The sequence below is a fragment of the Filicampus tigris genome, chromosome 11, assembly GCF_054856515.1.
Source record: "Filicampus tigris isolate MCC_2025a chromosome 11, RoL_Ftig_1.0, whole genome shotgun sequence".
Lineage (NCBI taxonomy): Eukaryota > Metazoa > Chordata > Actinopteri > Syngnathiformes > Syngnathidae > Filicampus > Filicampus tigris.
The window spans coordinates 18,347,080-18,367,026 of record NC_141227.1 but is presented as its reverse complement, the minus strand read 5'-3'; the positions used below and the strand labels follow the sequence as shown (position 1 = coordinate 18,367,026).

General features: G+C 41.7%; 1 protein-coding gene across 28 annotated transcripts in view; it reads right to left on the bottom strand.

Annotated features, from left to right (window-relative positions):
- The window catches only part of LOC147140016 (ankyrin-3-like), a 117,967-nt gene that overhangs the window by 66,308 nt on the left and 31,712 nt on the right, over positions 1–19,947 (bottom strand). Inside the window, exon 3 of one of the 28 annotated variants that reach the window (XM_086045306.1) lies at positions 767–910. The exons of 26 other annotated variants lie outside the window; for them this stretch is intronic. In XM_086045306.1, the coding sequence (XP_085901432.1) occupies positions 767–826 (60 nt within the window). In that variant the 5' untranslated portion in view covers positions 827–910. Of the gene's footprint in view, positions 1–231; positions 281–766; positions 911–19,947 lie in introns of those variants that run through there. One more of the 28 variants, XM_086045307.1, reaches the window with a different exon arrangement.

Here is a 19,947-nt window from a genome sequence, read left to right as displayed (position 1 = left end):
CCAGAATTGACCCGGTCCATTTTGGACCGAGCACTGGGTTAGCTATTTCATCCAACGTGGGTCGTTTTTGACCAAGCCGTTTTAAGAATGTAACGAAATATCACAACAAAGTACACGTATGGGCCACAACATTAGGCAGCTGTATGAAATGATGAGGAAAAATCCCTCGCCGTGTTGCATTTTCACGGTCGTAGCAAGTTGGGGAAAGACAAATGACCGACATTTACTCACACGCGTTGGAAAGCCAGCACCTTCCTCCACAGCCATCTTCCCTCACTGTTTACACTCTGTCGCTTTCTCTCCTCTCTGAAGAGGAGTGAAACCTGACCCCCCCCCCCCCCCCCACACACACACACTCCCCCCTCCCCGTCTCTACACACCCACCCAAGAGCGTACCAGCCGGCCCACTAGCCCGTCACCGTTCCGACACTAACACCAACCTCGTGGGCATCCATCCCACTCCGGCGGCCACGAGTGCCGTCAGATTGGAAAATAATACAAAGTACAAAGGGAGACGGTGACAACAAAAGGTGCTTTTTGCACCCATGGCGCGGCTCGCTGAGGCAACGGAGAGAGCGGAGGTGGTACACGCGAGGAGGATGCTGAGAGGCTCTCACTGGTGAGTAAACAAAGCACTAAAATAAAAAAAATAAAAAATGGAGAAAAAAAAAAAAAGGAAAATCCCCCTTTTTCCCTAATCGGGTTAAACCCTGCACCTTTCAAGCGTGGAGGGAACTACCCTCCCTCCCCCCCCCCCATGACTTACCATGACAGCGACGGATTCTCCCTCCTTTTCCGCCTCCTTGCCTTTCTTCCTCACCTTCATTGACTCTGCAGCAGGAGGACGAAGAGGAGGAAGAGGATGGGTCTTTGTGGTCCCGGATATCCAAGGTTAGAAGAGCCGAGCGTGCTGGAAATAGACGCCGGTGCAAATCCTTAAGCCAAAATGACTACGCCGGGATGTGTCGGCCCACCCGCCCACCTCCATCCCTCCCACCCGCGATTTTATTATCCCACCCACTATCCCTCGTTCCCTCCCACTCTCCCTGCCTCCCTCAGCATGCGCCTCTTTGTCATCCCGCTGATCAGCCCTTTTTTCTCCCCAACAAAGACCATGCGTGCATGTGTGTGTCCAGCACACTAGCGCTACCTGGACTCAGCAAGTGGGAGCCAGCCGAGTGTTTTATTTATTTACTTTTTTTTTTTTTTTATGTGTGTGATGTCTCATAGGAAGATGACAATAACACCAGACGCTTTCACGTGGGGTGCCTACCCTCCCCCTTTCCCCACCCGAAAAGCAGTCAATGGGGACACTTTAACAGAGGATTAGGAGGGCTCGCTCTCTCGTATTAGGGACACACACCCCCGCCCCGCAAACTGTGCTCGCACCTGTCAACCCACAGAGATAGCGACGATCCGCTCAGCCTCTACCAAAATGTATCCAGACTCACAAAAAATGCAAAAAAAAAAAAATCAAACAGCTTTTTTGGGCTGATATTATCAAATATTTTTAGAATCGATTATCCTAACGATTACACTGGTCAACAACAATTTTTAATCATATGTGGCTTTAAGTGTCCCTGAACATATTTTTGATGCTGATTAAAAAAATGAGTCTACTTTTTGTCTAGCGCATCAGGTTCTTGAGATATTTTCCTTTTTTGTTTTTGTTTTTAAGTTTAACCTATTAAAGCTTACGCAATACGGATTTTATCTTGCATTGTAATTTATCGCGATGATGTATCAGGAAAAAAAAACACCTGCTGCTGAAACTAACTAACTAAATATTACTATATTACATATGACTATCATGTTTATTAGGAAAACCTGATGTGCTAGGGACGTTTTTTTCATGCTGGGTCGTTTTCCGCTGAAGTTGGCAAAAAAAAATAACAAGCCTCTTTTGACAAAGTGAGGAGAAGAAGGTAGGTCTGTTTTTAAATGTAGTGGGTAACAGTAAAAAAAGTTGTCAGAAAAACCTAAAGAAAAATACAGATACCTGATAACTCTATTTAAGTCCAGCAGCAATGCATTTATTTTCCACTTCCCACCACTGCACCATATTGACTTGTCATAACTCCACACAGGAAGATAACACACACACTCATGTGGAAAATGCACACTGAAAAAAGGTGGAGCTGATCACTATCTGGTTGCAAGGGAAAACTGTGCCGTGATCAAGCGGAACACGTAGCGTAGATAACATATATGTTTTAAAAGTGGACTATTATGCCGGTGGGTGGTAGGTGACGGGGTTTTATCACGCAGGGCCACCCACTGCAGAATACCGTCTAATGCCTGATGCCTTTTGTGAAAATATGACTTAAAAAGTTGCAGAAAAAGTAGCAAGTCTGGTTTTTACGCAGGTCCAGGCATGGCATGGCAATAGATGGCTGCTAACATTAGCTGAGTATGGAATGGTGTATTCAAAGTGTCTTTAAGTTAGGGATGGATCGATTATCGGCCGGGCTGATTATCGGCACCGATATTCGTCCAAAAGCCAAATATCGGCATCGGCTTTTTTTAAAACTCTGCTGGCCGATAATAACTTAATTTAAAAGTGTGGAAATCCAAACAAAGATATTTGTTTAAAAGTTTAACATTTCTGTCATTTTGAAATGTTCATTTACTGTAGAAAACTACATGGAACTATTGTTTAAGTTTTCCTTCATCCTTTTTAAGAAAAAATAAATCTGAAACATTGTTCAATAAAAATGCTTAAAGACGTTAAAACAAAGTTAAGAGATAATTTTTCTTTAGATTTTGATGCCAATATTTTCCTTTGCACTGAAAATGAATATCGGCTCCAAATATCGGTTATAGGCCTCCTTGACTACTAATAATCGGTATCGGCCCCGAAAAAGCTGTGTTGTGGGTCAAACCGTAACCCTTTGTAACTCTGTGAAGCTCATTGAATTACCTTGTGTATGAAATGTGCTATCAAAGCTAAATATAGCTGCCTTGCCATGTAACTGAAGGGTCAAAAGTAACCCAAATTGGGTAAAATAGCTAACTGGCTCCAAAAGGAAACAAACCAATGATGGGTTATTTACACCCAGCACATTGGGTTGAGGATTTCGCCCAGCATGTTAGGTCAAGATTTTTATCCAACAAGGGGTAAAAACTACTGATGGTTTAAAACTACCAAGAAATAGGTTACCAGTTTAGCTGTATTTCAAAATAAAAAACAAAAACAAAAAACAAATAAAAATAAATCATCTGTGATACCCACTAAACCAGTGATACTCCAGTACTGACAAAAACTGTCCACAATGGCGAGCAGCATTCAGCCCGCCCAAATCCAATCGTCCACCATATCTGCTGGGTCAAAAATATTTGAACCTAACCTTGGGTAAAAGTACCCCAATCTGTTTGAAATCCACTGCTAACATGGGAAACTAAAGTGTCGTAAAGCAATTCAATGGCTATTGAGCTTTTTGCTAGTAGGTACTGTATTATCTGTTCAGCACATCATTCATACACTCCCATGTGAGGGTCAGTGTTCCAAGTGGAAAGGCGCCACTTGCATCACGGGTACATTTCAGCGCTCTTAGTCAGCGCGAGTGTGAGACATTTGGAAGGAGACCGCGAGCTGACCGAGGGGGCGACAGATGCTCCGGACTCCCGAGGAGGCGTCTTGGGCGCGTGATTGGTGGATCGCAGGCACCTCGTTCACGGTAGCGCCGCAGTGAGCAGCCTTGCTTGTATTTATAAAAAAAAAAAAAAAAAAAAAAAAAAGGAAGAAAAGAAGAATGCAGGGTTGCCATGGCGATGGGGGGAGGCTACAGCAGAAGAGGACTACTTATGGGAAAGTGATGCGTTTTGACTCCATGTTGGTACACTCCCGCTTAGACCTTTTATTCTTGCCGAGGCTGCTATTGTGAGAATTTAGTAGGATTTATGCCGGAGGTTAGGTTAGTAGGGCTGAACGATTTAGGAAATACATTTTTGTCCGCAATACTGCGATTGAGATGTAATTATATGTCCTCAAGATCCTCTTTTCATGTATTTGAAATGATATGAGAATGCATTATTTTGGTGAAGTTCTTGAATAAAAAACATTTAAACTCAAGAATTTGTTACGCAAAAAAAAAAAAAAATCGCAAATGGATAATAAACGTGATGCGCGCGCGCTGAATTCCATCGCCGCCATTCAATCAGATAGCACAAAAATATTCCTTGGAATGAGCGCTTTGCTGCAGGACTCTTTGCAGCTTGTCACAACCTGCCTATAAATCCAAAGGCTGTGTCCGCCTGTGCTAATCCGCTCGCTCTCACGACACAAAAGACAAGCTCGGCCATCTCGGAGAGCCGTAAAACATCTCGACGCCCTCATTCTGCATGCGGGGTATGTGAATGTGCGCGCACCATGGACGAGATTTACTGCTTCTGCCGCACGCTGCTCCCTCAAGGGCATGGCTTCCCTCCCGTCACCTGGGACTTGAAACCATCGGGGAGGGACGAGGGGAGGACGAGGAGAGGAAGCGACTGAGGGAGATGCCAGAAGGAAGGCGAGGATAAGCATGCTGGGATGTACAGTGTCTCCTTAAAAAAAATCTGGGACGCAGGTTGACCTCAGCTTGTTTCCTTAAAATTTGAACAAATTCCTACAGGAGACTTATAAGACTACGAACCATTCACACAGTACCATATTTAAGTCAAAATTAAAAGACCCGATTGAACTATCAAGTGGGAGTTTGCAATTTGCTGAAGAAACCACCATGCCCGAGGAAGAACAACCCAACAGAGACAGAAGGCGTGGCCCACAAGGTGTCAATCAATTGTCGGGAACATTTCCATGACCTGTTAGCTTTGTAGCAGTTGAGCCGGAGCGTGTCCCAGCTGACAGGTGGGTTGGAGGAGGGAAACATCTAAAACACGCAGGATCGGGACACTTGAGTACCCGAGGAAACCAACCCAAGCACATCACACTGATTTCTGCCAACCGACTCCAGTTCCTGACGTCACCGACTTGGCCACGCCCTTCAAAGGCAAACATCCAACACACCGATACTACAGTACGCACAATAATTACACTTGCAAGTTGCCACCTCTGACCTACACTGTAAAAAAACAAAACTTGTAATTTTTTGGGGCTGGTTGGAGCAACTTTAAAATATAAATTATTGACATTTCTGGCAACAATGTTAGCAAAACAAAGCAAGCAAGTTGTTTGCTCCAAAACAACAACGTGTAGAGTTGTTTTTATTTATAACTTTAATTCGGGGGACAATTAGTTTTGTAAACTCTTTGCTGTGAAATGTGGGAAAGCCAAACAGCAAAACTGAAAATATTTTGTTGCATTGTCCAACTTAAAATATGAACTCATTCATTGCCAGACATTTTCAGACCCTCTTTTACCCTAACGTTAGAAAAAAATTGCAAACAATATAAATCAATTCTTGGGATTGAATGGCCGGACTGTGAAAAGACAAGTAAATTCGTCAATGGCAGTGAATGAGTGAATGAAGTTTGTTGCCTTGAAATTTTGACTTCACACAACTATTTTTTTAACAGTGTATATCATGCCAATAACAATCATGAATGAAGTGAGGAGTTGCTTTCGATGCAAACATAATTATGAGCTCTCCCACTTTGCAGCATCAAGGACTCGTGTGAACTGAACCGCAATGTCTGCTTGGATTCCTTCCAGCAGACAAGTCGGCTGGAAAGGCGAAAGCCCCTTCGATTAATACTCATCCCGCCCTAAAAGTCCCGCGTGTGTGGAGGGGAAAAAAAAAAAAAGTTCCCAGAGAAGAACAGAGACCGAGGAGGATTTGGAAGAAGAATAAATGAAGGCATATAAGACGACGGTGAGAAAGTAGCAGTGAAAAAAATGAGCTCAGAGAAAATAGTGAGATGGAGAAAAAGGCTTTGGGCGAGATGAGGTTTATCTGGCATCAAGTCAAAGTGATGTCGACGTCAACCTTGTGGCCCTCAGCTCTCCTCTGAGTCCATTCAACAGTCAAACACTGGACTCTGGTGGTCACTTCAGACACCACAGGTCGCTTGCAGACAAAAGGCCACGGTCAGCAATCTTCCCTTTTTGACTGCTTAGTGAGCCCTCTTTCAAGGCATTTTTCCAACTAGAAAAAAAAAGGCATCAACAACAATTTAGAGGCATTTAAGGAGACTTCTAGAGACCCTCCACAGAAAGATTCACCTCTCTGCCTCCAGACTGCCTCCAGACTGCAAACGAACGGCGCTTGCACAAAGCCAAATTGACCACTCCGCTGAGTGCCATTCTAATGCCCTTAAAATTAATACCGTCCTTTTTGCCCGTAATTTTATTAGTGTTCAGACAGGGGGGAATGAAACCACTCAATGATCTTCTAATGTCATTTGCAATGTAATCATGTTTGGTGGATGCACGGAAGGGTAACTCTATGTGATCTATGTCGGTATTTATAGCTGTGTGTGTGTGTGTGTGATGCCGCTACAATCGGGAGTTTCCTCTCCAGACACAAAGAAGAAAATCCAAGTGTGCAGATGTATTGCGATTTTTAAAGATTAACAAATGTAAGTGCAAATTTATTCAAATAAAAAAGTTCAGTACTAAACTGTACTTGGCTGTGATTCTATCTCATACCACCAGAGGGAGCCCAGGTACCACTAGCGCTACTAGAATCACACTTTGGCTATGTTCCCTATGTCAATTCCGATTTTTTTGATATCTGATTTTTTTTCAGCCAGTGTGAACAGTACAACTCCGATTTTTTTTTTTTTTTTTTAATTTGACCCGAGCATCTTTCGTATGTGGATATAAATCAGATAAGTAGCCTCAAAGATATATTCCACGTTTTTGTAACGTGAACGAATCCGAAATGGGCATCATCCCCTAGCAGCGTGAATGTAACCTTTGAGAATCCGTGAAATAGATTAGATTTTAAACACACACCAGATACATTTGAATCTTACCAGAGTATAATGATAATATTTTGCAATGTATGGTGTTGATTTCTAAACAATAATGTTATTAGGGGAAATTAAACATAAAATGATTGCAAAAAGCTTCTAAAATGATTTGAGGTTTAATGATTGTTTACATTCTTGCTTGGAAGAAACGATGGGGCCCAATAACAGCACAGATGCTCCACATTGGAAGATGGCCAACTAAAAGCATCAATCGCCAAACAATTCCTGCCAGTGAAACCGAACAAAACGTCGTAGCAATGCAATGTCTCGTGAAATCATCTCGAAACACAAAAATAGCTTCGGGCCGAAGCGAACTGAGAGAAGAAGCGCGGTGACCACTTTCAATGAATCTTTGGCAGGTATGGAGCACCAGACTGGGGCCATCTGTCCTACCTGGACCACCCACCACAGACAAACACGCACACATTAAAAATAAACACACACGGTCACCTATGCGCAAAGCAAACATTCACGTGTTGGTCAACATGTTAAATTTAGGGAACGTGATCTCATCCATCTGACGCCAGGCCAAGGACAGAATGAGGGCATTGATGAGAAATGAAGGCGTGATCAATGACAGCAATATCTTGGAAAATACAACAACAGCTCATTTTAAATAAATACCTCTCAGTTAGTGTCAAAAATTAGCATTGCAGTGAACTGTAATTTTGAAAACAGCTAATGTTGTGGCCGGTGAGTGTAAACATGATGATCTCTTTCGTTTTGGGTGTTAAAAGTCAAGCTAATAGCTTGTGGCAGATCGGACGTCTCGTTCGTGCACGACAGACAATTTATATTGTGCGCGGCAGCACTTTTACTTTAAAGAGCGATGGCCGCGTGGCAGTAAAATCTATGAGTGACATTGTTGTGAGCCCACCACACCACTGCCCACCCTGCGCGACGACATGTTGGCTGACCTTCTCTGACCCCACGTGTCCAACCATCCATCTCATGTAGCTTTAGCGGAAACATTCATTAAAGTGGAAGTCAATCCAAACATATTTCTTTTAAAATATGTTCAATGCAGGCTCACTAGTTGAAACACAGCATTCTGATTAATATTGTGTTTGTGGAATATGAGTTAAGCAACAAAATTCAGCTGTTTTTAGCCATCGCCAGGGCGGCCATTTTGTCACTTCTTTCGACTAAAAATGACATCACACACCCTCAGGGCTCAGGGAACGACGAATCACGGCTCACCTGTTTTCTGAAACTGAGCCGTGATTGGTCATTACCTGAGCTCTGAGGGTGTGTGATGTCATTTTCAGTCGACAGAAGTGACAAGATGGCCGCCCCCTGAGATAGCTAAAAACGGGTGGATTTTGTTGCTTAACTCATATTTCATTAATCATATTGCCTTGTTTCAACTAGTGGGCCTGCATAGAACATATTCTTGAAAAAAATGAAGACTCACACACAAAAACATTGAAAAAAACCCCAAAATATACATCAATATAGTGGACACGTTGTCAGGTTTGTGTGTCCTGTTACATGATAGAATGATAGAACAAACACGAGTAAACAATAGACAAACAATGCAAGAGAACCAATGACAGAACGAGTGACCGTAGGAACGTTTGATCCGAAGAGAACAAAAATGGCACAATAAAACGATAGCTAGAAGGATAGAGCAATAGACAACGAAATGAACGAGAAAACAAATAAACAATAGCATAATGATGATGTATGTTTAAACCGACGTTAAAACAAACAATAGAGCGAACCATAGAACAGACGGTAGACAATACATAGTATGTTAGCTAGAACAAGAGAAAGATAATTTTCTAGTAATAATAATAATAATGTTCTTTCTTTGTACGCAATTGGTCGATTAGGCAAGTGGCTCTTCTTTCTGTGTGTGCGCGTGTGTTTGGGTGTGGGTGTGTGGGTGTTTTCCCTAATGGTGGATTTAAAGCTTTTGCTGTCTGGAGGCAAGGTCCCACCAAAAGTTACTAGTCCGCTATGAGTGTCAACACAGCTGACAGCAGGCCGGTCAGCAAGACACACACTTACACAAATACACACACTGTTTTACAAACACACACTCCATGACAGCCACCTTGTCAGCAGCAACGCCACGGCCAACTTGTCAAACTCAAATTGTTTTGTCTCAGTGCATCACATTCAAACGACATGCTGACCAGTGACAAAAAGTGAACGCCTAAAGGCCTCAACAGACCGATCCGACGTCTGTTTGGTGTGTCGCGCAACGTCGTAAAGTCGGAACCGTTGTCGGGGACTTTTGGGGGGGGCGCGTTCGGCCGATTCAACATGTAGAATTGGGTCAGGCTGTTGGCACAAACGATCACTGTGATTGGCTAATAGGGCCTAGATGCTAGCGAATCAAGTGCGCTGGACGGGAAGTGACGAATGCTGACGTGCGGTGAAAATTGAAGTTATTCCTCAAAAACTAAGTCAACTTTGGAAATTTTTTCACATCTCGTCTAAGGACAGAATGGCTGGCTAGACAGAAGAACACAAAAAAAAGAAAAAAAAAAAGACCGCCATTCAACATCACCCAAAAGCTCCGCCGATCGTGTGATTAAAGGCAAAGAATGGGAATCTATTCAGCTATATACCATTATACCAAGTTGAGTTTATTTTTATACTTGAGTTTATTTTCATACAGAAACCGTTCGTACTTGTTTGGCAAATATATTAACTCAGATGGCATGGAGGGGGGTGGGGGGACTACGTCTCACACATGTGCAGAAGGTCCAGAGTAGTTGGCGTTTCCGTCGGCTTTTGCAGCGTGTTCTTCCATCATTATCCGGTCCGACGTGCCAGCCGACGCAACAGTTGGCCGCGACGGCCGATGTCGGATTGGTGTGTCGAGGCCTTAAGGCACAACTTTCATCTAAGTCTCAGTCTATGCTGGACATTTAGTTAGAATCAAATCATATTCATAACAATTAAGAGCTAAAACCCAAGCTAACACATGCTACAGAAGTTAGCATTTCTTTGCATAGGATTCCACCTGCTATCACGCAGCAGTTTCTCCATCTGGAATGTGAAATGTGAAACTTGTTGAGACCAGCTGTAAACATAGGTGGCAACAGGTACCTGAAAAACCTACTCAAGCACAGCAACAGAGTATTTGTACTGTGTTACCTCGCACGACTTGCCTTAAATGAAATCAAATGCATCCCATATGATCTTAGTCAACTCCTGGCAAGGTCAGCAAGCTCGGAGCTAATCTGCGATAGCGTCAAACACGGGCTAGCCCGACCTGAATTAATGTTTTAGCCTTGAGGGGTAAACATTGACGTGTACAAGCAGAGCACATAGCATAGTGCCATTAAACGACAACTAGGCTTCCTTCCAATGGTTGGACGATGACATGCATTAGTCAAGTTAAAGATTACAGTTGGTCATAGTGTATTTATTTAAAGAGGGAAGTCAACCGCCCCAAATTATTTGCAAAAATATATTCTATTCGCCTCAACTGGTCTAAACATGGCATTCTGTGTTTGTGGAATACGAATCAAGCAGCAAAATCCACCCATTTTTAGCCATCTCAGGGGGCGGCCATTTTGTCACTTTCTATCGACTAAAAATCACAGTTGCTCAGGTAACAACCATTCACGGCTCACCTGTTTTCTGAAACCGAGCCATGATCGGTCGTTAGCTGAGCCCTGAGCAACTGTGATGGCATTTTCAGCCCCCTGACATGTACAAAAACGGGTGGATTTTATTGCTTAATTCATATTCCAAAAACGCCATATTAACCAGAATACCGTGTTTCGACTAATGGGACTGCATAGAACATATTCTTGTAAATTTTGGGGTTGATTTCTCTTGAAGCGACAATCATAAATTTGACATATGGGAGAAAGAGTATTTGTAATTTTTAACAATGTCATGTAATGTTTAAATCACACATACTGATAAGAACACCAAAAACAGAATAGTTGTGTTTTCAGCATATAACAGATGATGTGTTTAAATGCTGCAATAGGCTACGCAGGCTAAACCTAAATGATCGCTATGTGTGCGCACACGTTCTATGCTCGCTGTGTTTATAGAGAAGATAAAATACTCTTCCATCCTTCAGTATGTTAAGTTCCCTGACAACATGTTTGGCAAAGCGCTTTGTGAATAATTCAAGCATCTTGTAAACAGACCGCACGACATTTATTCAGCGCACCCACAAAAAATATAACTAAACGATCTGTGTAAAGGCCTTTTTTTTTTTTTTTTTAAATCCCTATAGTAATCACATATCTTGTGCAAAATAAAGAATACCAATCCCACCTTAGAGCTACAATCAACCTTTTCCCCATCAGATGCCATTTTGCTGGATTAGTCCCTGCTGCACAGGGCCCAAGCATGCTTTGAAAGACATGCAACTATAGTACTGGACTGGCCAGCAGATGACAAATCAGATTATTTCACAGAGCTTTGTACTTCTTGCAATGCCGCACATAAAACACCATGGCCACACGGTGAAGGTGAAAATACTTTGTATAAGAAATATAATTATATAAAGAAATAAAGGCTATCTGTTCATGGTAAATTACCCTCTTTAGGGAGCAATTGATTTTTTTTTTTTGTTGACAAATGAAACTATCAACTGGACATTGTAGGATGGTTACAATGCTTCACAGAACTGTAATAATATTTGTTTTATTACCAAAAAAAAAAAAAAAAGGGCGCTGCGGGGGTTCATATGAGGTACTTTCCATTCAGGTTGGGGCTTGAGCGTCTATGTTTGGAATTTCATTAGAGAGTAAGGTGCAGGATGCTGAATATTTTCTTCCTCTCAAAACGAATCTGGATGTCTTTCTGCTTTGCACGCGCCCCAAACCACCACCCCCACTCCCCCCGCGGACGCCTCCGCACCCACGCCCCCTGTTCGCCATCCTCCCCCAAGCAGGCAACAACACCACGGCCACGTGCGAGCACTGACTGTGAAGAGGTGTGATTACCATCGACTTGTCCTAACGCGCCATATTTCCTTTGCTCCATAGTCTACTTGAGGGGGCCGCCACCAGGCCCTTCCCCAGGATCGTGGATGATGGAGCCTGATGTGCCACTAAAATCAGAAATGCAAAATTGAAAAAAAAAAAAAAAAAAAGTTGGCAGTGATGTTACAACATGAATGTGAGTGCTGCCAGTTGAATGAATTTGCAAACGAGTTCCAGTGCGGCTGGCTACATTATTCTTATTATCTGTGCGTGTGACATCAGAGTGGCAGGTGGTTAAGTGGGGGGCCGGGACACGGCTTCATGGTGGCGGGGGACCAAAAAGGAAAGAAAAATTGTAATTATCAAGCCCAGCAGGCGTGAGTCCCAGAGGGCAGACCCGGTGTGTGCACGCGCGCGTGTGTAGGATGAGCTTTATCGTCGCGTGTCACCTGACCATTTATACATGTGCAAACACACCACGGTGACATACTGCAAAACTGGAGAAAAGTTCATATTATTGTACTATACATTAACCTTGGAAAATAGATATTAAGCAATTCTAATATGTTAAGTAGCCCTTTGGAGTAAATGAACTTTCCAAAAATACATTAGAATACTGCATTGTGGAAAATGTCATTTAGTGTATTTCAGTTCCAAAGGTGAAACTAACATAAAGGGCTCAATTTTCATCCGGAGCAAAGTGGAGTTTAACTGCGCAGGGGTGGATTTTTTCTTTCTTTTGGTATTTTCGTAGATCTTTGCCATTAGAAAGGGGCGCTTGCGCCGTTGCGGGATGGAACACAGCCAAATTTGGCGCAGGAGAGGCGCGCACTGGAGTTGACGCAGAACATCGAAGCTCACAAACAACGTTTCACAATGATCGTCTACAAAAATAGAACCTACAGATTCACCACACAAACTGTGACATATTTGATCATTTTATTTTTCCTTATTTTGATGGTTACAGCTTACTACTAACACAAATCCCACGGCTCAAAAAATGTGAGTATTACAAAACAAACAATCAAAATAATTTTTAAGTGTAGCACCCATGTAGGAATTGGCTTTCCAAACGGTATTTTCACTGTTTTTATTGAATCCATACACCATGAGTTTCACTTTTTGCATTTGACCTACACATATACACGTACTGTCCCACCGTATTCTAATTTACTGAGCTGCACCTGTACAGGAAAAACAGCAATTGAGTTTCATCCGAGCGTCGGTATTCCGAAGCCTACCCGACTAATGTCTGCTGCATGCCTCATTGGCTCTGCACTGCCTGATATGCTCTTTTGGCTCCATCTTGGGCCTCCCCTCCCCCTTCACATCCCGCCGCCGTAATGACATCATTACAAAGTACAACTGTCCTCATTAGCATGTGTTAATAATGTCAAGGTGAACTTTGTGATTTTGTGTGTATATATATATATATATATATATATATATATATATATATATATATATATATATATATATATATAACCTGTATATATGATTCAGTGATTGCATAAAGGCCCGTCCCGCACTTTCGAATCAGAGCAGCACATCGTCAGAGGGAGCACGAGGACTGAGCGTTCACGTGGAGTGGAGGACACGCAAGAAAAGACACCTCTCACCTTCAAATGACCTTTAGGCTTACCATCTTTCTTTTTCTGTCTCACACACAAATGCTCGGCCTCTCTCTCTCTCCCTCTCTCTCTCTCTCTATATATATATATATATATTTGTGCTTATCTACTCTCTTCTTCTCCAGTCCTTTTCCTTGTGACTGACTTTCCAATGAACTCTCGTATACTGCAACTGGAAGGCACATGTCAACATTTAATGTTGAGTAGTGCAGTAAATGTCTGAATAACGTCAAATGTGGCAGACGGCAACTATGGGCAACATGGCCAGCGCTGGTTCGCATTACTCACGGAGGAAAATTAGAACAGGGCCCCTATCCCACTCACTCAAATCCCAGGGTACCCCAAAAGACATGGATCAATAATTAGAACAATCCTTAGTTTAACACAAGATGTGGTTGGCCCTGAGACAACATGTAGGATGTGGAACAAGGGCAGTGTGCAGTGATTTGAGGAAAAAAAACAACAGAAAAAGCAGCTTTTCAGCGGTGTAAAGAAGAACTTGCTCAAGTAAAAATTGCCAAAATGGACCCCGTTGATCACTGCATATTTATGCCATTATTGTAAAAAATCCAAGCGAAACAACTAAAACGTGTGACAACAAACCATGTGATGTGGCTCTATTTCTTACTGGCCACAAGAATATAAACAGGAAGTAATAATGTCCTGTACAATACAACAGAAAATAGCAACAAATGAACTGATTTGAATTGAATTATCCTTCCTTTATGATGAAATTAACCCTTTTCAATACATTTCTTTCTGGATTTGACTGAACATAAATGGTCTACTTGGTTTTATATTTAAAAAAAAAGTATTTCTAGACTTTACTTGACATAAATACATTTTTAATATATACATAAAATAAAGGCAGTCTTTGACCTGCCATATTTAATTGTTAATACTTTCATGGTAAAACGTATCATTTCTACTCATCACGGCTCACTTCTTTTCTGAAGCTGAGCTATGACTGGTCGTTATCTGAGCCCTGAGCAGTTGTGATGTCATTTTCAGTCGACAGGAATGACAAAATGGCCGCCCCCAGAGATGGCTAAAAAACGGGTGTTAGTTAGTTAGTTAGTTAGTTAGTTAGTTAGACATTACCGGCATCACTGTTCATAACACATCTCATATAACAACCAAATAAATGTCGAAGAAGCTTTTCTGTCACCACACTAGGCGGCCGTCTAGTTGGTGGCGATGTTAATGCTAACGCTCAGTGACATAGGGAGGAGTACCCACAGCCAACGCAATTAGCCGAAGCAGGCGTGAGGACCGAATTCATTAACCTCTGTCTTTTATGTGCTACTTGGGAAAAAGGAAGAGGAGGAGGAGGAGGAGTGGATGAGATGCAACACGCGTGGCGGCTTTGTTTCGGTCACAGCGCTAAGTGGACGAATGGAAGTGACAACGCCACCAGCGACAAATAGGAGACAAATGTATTCAATGGGCTCATTCTTCGCCCACTGGCTTGCCGGAAGTCTGACGTCTGTTTATTTTTCCCTCCTCGGGCCAAGAAGAGTCTTCTTATTGCCGTTCTTGCCAACGGGATTGAGGGCTGACATCCAATTTAAACATTGCCATTCTCCGACTAGGAGTTATTCCAAGGTCTAGCAAACACACAACGTCTGACAAATATCCCGGGAAGGTGGAACTATTTGATGGGACATTGAGGGTGAAAACATTTGCAAATGGGACACACTGAATAAAGTGAACGTGAGTGTAATTCATCTAAAGTGCATTTTCACATGAGTTAAATTGAAAATTGGGCTTTCCATTCAAACTTACATGCAAACTTCACTTCCTTCATATTGACTCAAGAGCAATAGTTTTACTCACAGAGGATATGCACTTCAAGTGGAAAAAAAAAAGGTTGGATAGCTATTTTATGTTCATTTCACAAACTGCTTTTGTATTTTACAAGGAAATGAAAAAAGATATAAGGAAAGGAAAGAGGAAAGAAACGAGAAATGGTGGGGTTTGGTACGTGAAAGAATCGCTCATGTACATGCTGCATCTAAAGATCTGTAATAGACACAGACACGCTTTTGGTACCAAAATGTCCACAGTAGCCATATTTATATTAGTCTGTAATATTTATATGTATGAAAATCAATATTTTCAAAATCATGGATCCTAAACCCTTTCTTTTTGTGCTCTCCTGTGTCCATGAAAGCACACATATGCTGTCTCTCAAGATCAAAATATCCGCAAATCAAATTTTATATGTAATTTTAGTACATTTTTAGAGCTTATAACCAATACATTTTGAATTATAAAGGAAAAAGCATTTTTGGCGCCGCCATCTTGGAATTTTGCGTGTCCAGTGGTATTTTTGAAGAGAGTGTGATTTCAGGAGTAGATGTATCAAAATTCAACCTTGACTAGTGGAATGATTCTTGCTCTATTTGCCATTATCTGCTCTACTAGAAGAAAGGATGGGAAAACAAGGACAATAAGGTCCCAGATGTCAAAAGGGAAGAAAGGAATGAAGGAAAAAGAAAATTAGAAAGGCACCAACAATGGAAAAAATAGGAAACTGGGACAGCACAACGGCCCAGTGCTTTGCACTTACGCCTCACAATTTTTTGTTCTGAGTTTGAATCAAGGCAGACGGTAAAAAAGAGAAAAGGACTGTAGGAAACTCAAAATAATGAATTCTGCTTTTACTTGTGAATTTTTGACTGAGGAAAAGTAAAACTATTGATTGGAATCAAATCAAAATTGAAGGTTTTAACTAAATCTTCAACATATTTTCAGACCAAATCAATCCAGCCGTAACAAATGAAAGAAACTTCTTTTGAAGTCGATCCAAAATGTAATTTTCCCACTAGGTCTTTTTCTCTCTGTGTAAAAGTGGGGCATGACAGGAGGAGAAGTAAGCTTCGCATTTAGCCTTCTGCTTATGGCGCTCTCTGGGACTCCTGGCTCTACTAAATGTCATTACAAGGAAAAAAAAAAAAAAAAAAAAAAAAAACAGCGTCCGAGGGCTTTCCCATTCTCATGAGCATTTTCACAAGCTAGCCGTCAAAACAAAATTCCACTGATATTACTGGAGAGTCAGATTGGTGTTTGTAGCCTGTTCTGATTGAGATTTAGTAGAGTTTGTTCAAAATGCAGCCTAATGACTAGTAACCAGAAGGCAACTTGGAAAATTTGTGTTTAGTAGGATTTTATTGTTTTATTGATATCATTGAAATACATTATTATTTATTTTACTTGTTACGACAGTAATTTATTTTGTGGTTCTTTACTGAATATTTAAAGTTGAAATTTTGGTAGTTGAATAAATACAATGCTTTGAAATCAATGAATAATCGCGTTTATTAATCATCATTTACACAGGTGGGAATTCCATCACTAATGGCCCCCCCCCCCCATTTTGCAGACGATTGACGAATCACAGAGCACTTTTAAAATTGACGGACTAAGCACTGACGGAGTGGATTTTCACCCCTCAGTGTTATTGTCACTAACTGTGTCCGTCTGTTTTCCTGAGTTTTTTTTTTTTTTTTTTTTTTGGAAGGGGGGGTCAAATGGACTGATGGACTGACTAATGAGAGACAGGTACCCAAGCCGCTGGTGGATGACGAATGACGGACCAGCAAAATATAGTAAAATGCCCATCTCTAGCCATTTCAATATCAATCCAAATAATCGTGATTAGCATTATTTCTATAATTGCCCAGCCCAAGTCGAGAGGTTGCCGGTTTGATTCTTGGCTAATCGACAAATTCTCCCCGTGCTTGTGTCCGTTTTCTTCAGTTACTTTGTCCTACATTCGAAAAACGCATGAAGACTGTAAACAGTCCTTAGATGTGAATTGTTGTGCATCTGTATGCATCAAGCTGGATTTGGAGTATATCGAATACATTGTCAAATAACTCTCCATACTCGAGTGCAGCTCGATCCAAACAACACACACACCAAGGTGCTCAATATTTGGCCTCTGCCATCTAGGTCTCCATTAGTCTCACAGTGGAGTGAGTGGTGCCTGATAAAAGCAGCAGGACTCATCCAAAGTACGTCACGCAGGCTCATTTAGAAATCCATCACTACATTCTGACTGCAGATATCAATTACTCCACTCACGTCTAATCAAACATACATTAACCACATACCCTATACTGGACATTTATGCGTGGCGAGCTGAGGAACACTTACTCATAGCAGGTTGATGCAAAGACATTAGTCACGGCAGCTGCAGTGTGATATAAGGGAGTTTCTTTGGCCATTACCTGACCTGGACTAGATGTCGAGCTCAAATGTTGTCTCTCAACGTTTTTCAGGTTTTATTATGCACTTTACTCCCTTATGGTGGCCTTGTCGTAACTACATCTGTCATTTCTTTAACGACGCAAGTTTCTCTCCGATTTTTGGCAGCCTTCATTAAGGACACAGAAAGAGTTGGAAGGCCATCAAGCTGGGGGAGAAGAAGCAAAAAAAACAACAACAACCTTTTTTTTTTTAAAACAACAACTGATAAATTCACTCACTCTCGGCTGACTGATGACATTGCAGCGTAGCAGAAACAGCTGGAGAACATTCAGAGCTAATAATAAGACCAGTCAAGGTGAGATAATGGACAAGGTGCTTTAAAGAAGGACCCGACTTAAAAAAGGTGTTGAAAATTTCCAGAAACCTTCCAGTAAATTTCATTGGAAAGTTAAACTGGGGAATTTTGTGAATACAATTCATTCTTGTGGTCACCACACTCTTATCTCAAATCATCTTTTCCCACTGAAATGAATGAAAATGCCATTAATCGATTCCATCCTTGCCTAAAACTCAACACAAATTGTTGTTCTTCGCAAAGGATAAAGAATATATGACTGGGTATTGATTACATGTTGCTACATCGTTTGCGTTCAATCCGTTGCTTGATTATAGGTACCTCAACAAAGCCACTATTTAGCGTTAGCATTAAGATAGCGGACCGAAAGCCTAAGCTATGCAGTTGTTCTAAATGCACAAAGTGTACTTCTCTTTGTTGTATGCTTAGTTTGACCTCTCTCTCATGCTCTGTTGGGATAAGCAACATCAGCATCACTATAATGAGCTGTGCCCAATTGATGCAGCAATTAAGATAAGAATGCTCACTTCTTAATACGAGTGCTATATCATGGTGCCGGTGTACCTAATGTTGTGGCCAGTGACAGGGCCCCGATGACTTGTTCCCTTGTTGTTTATGCTGAGGTCAAATAACATTGCCAGCAGCATAATTTAAAACCCGAGGCACCCCCCGGGCACTGTAGAGTACAGTAAATGTCATCGTTAGCCAACAGGCTCCCTCACGGTCAGCGCATGCAACGCAGTGGCTAATTCCATTCGAATCAGTAGTAGTTATTGTGTCAACTGATGGTTCCCGATCATCAGTAAGCATCAGTAATGTCTTGACAACATAATCATTTTGTGTTTGGAAAGTTGTTTGAACATTTATTGGATATAGTTGAGATCCATGTTAAGGTCCTCGTACTAGTATGGTGTTGGTAATCACGAGTAAGACAAGTCAGCACATGAGAAGAATGACTAGGAACAATATTAGGATGCAAAAGTTGTCCTACTAGCGAGAACAAAGAGCATACTAGCACTATGGACCTTAAGATGGATTTCAAGGTGTGAGTCCGCTCTTTGTCTGAACTAGTATGAAGTCAACCGTCTTGGGGAAATCAACCGAAACATATTTTTTTCAAGAATGTGTTCCTATCAAGCCCACTAGTTAAAACACGGCATTCTGATTAATATTGCGTTTGTGGAATATGAGTTAAGCAGGAAAATGCACTCGTTTTTAGCCATCTCTGGGGGCGGCCATTTTGTCACTTCTGTCGACTGAAAATGACATCACAACTGCTCAGGGCTCAGGTAACGACCAATCGCGGCTCAGCTTCAGAAAACAGGTCAGCCGTGATTGGTCGTTCCCTGAGCCCTGAGGGTGTGTGAAGTCATTTTTAGTCGAAAGAAGTGAAAAAATGGCCGCCCCCAGAGATGGCTAAAAACGAGTGGATTAAAACTTATTCCACAAACACAAAAGTAATCAGAATGCCGTGTTTCAACTAGTGGGCCTGCTGGGAACATATTATTAAAAAACAAATGTTTGCGTTGACTTCAAATAAAGTCTGGCCCGGCTGTCCATACAGTGTGGTGATTAGACATATATGATAGGAGGTCCACGTGTTTCCTCTCCATCATATGAAAAGCGCGCTCATCAATAAATCAGCTGTGTATGCATTATACATGGCTGTCTGTGCATCACAAGCGTGCACACACATAAAAACAGAAAGAACCTGCAAAAACAAATCCACTCAGCACTCTCGCTCACAAAATCAAGTACAGCAGGAGAGGATTTTTATGCTATTATCTCATTCAACTACATCTGTGCTAGTCTTTTTTTCTCCCCATTATTGAACAGCCTTCTAGCCAGGAAGTCATGTCCAAGCCTCAGAATAGGACAAGTGTAACACAAGTACAAGAATGCTTTAAAATGACAACTGTTCAAC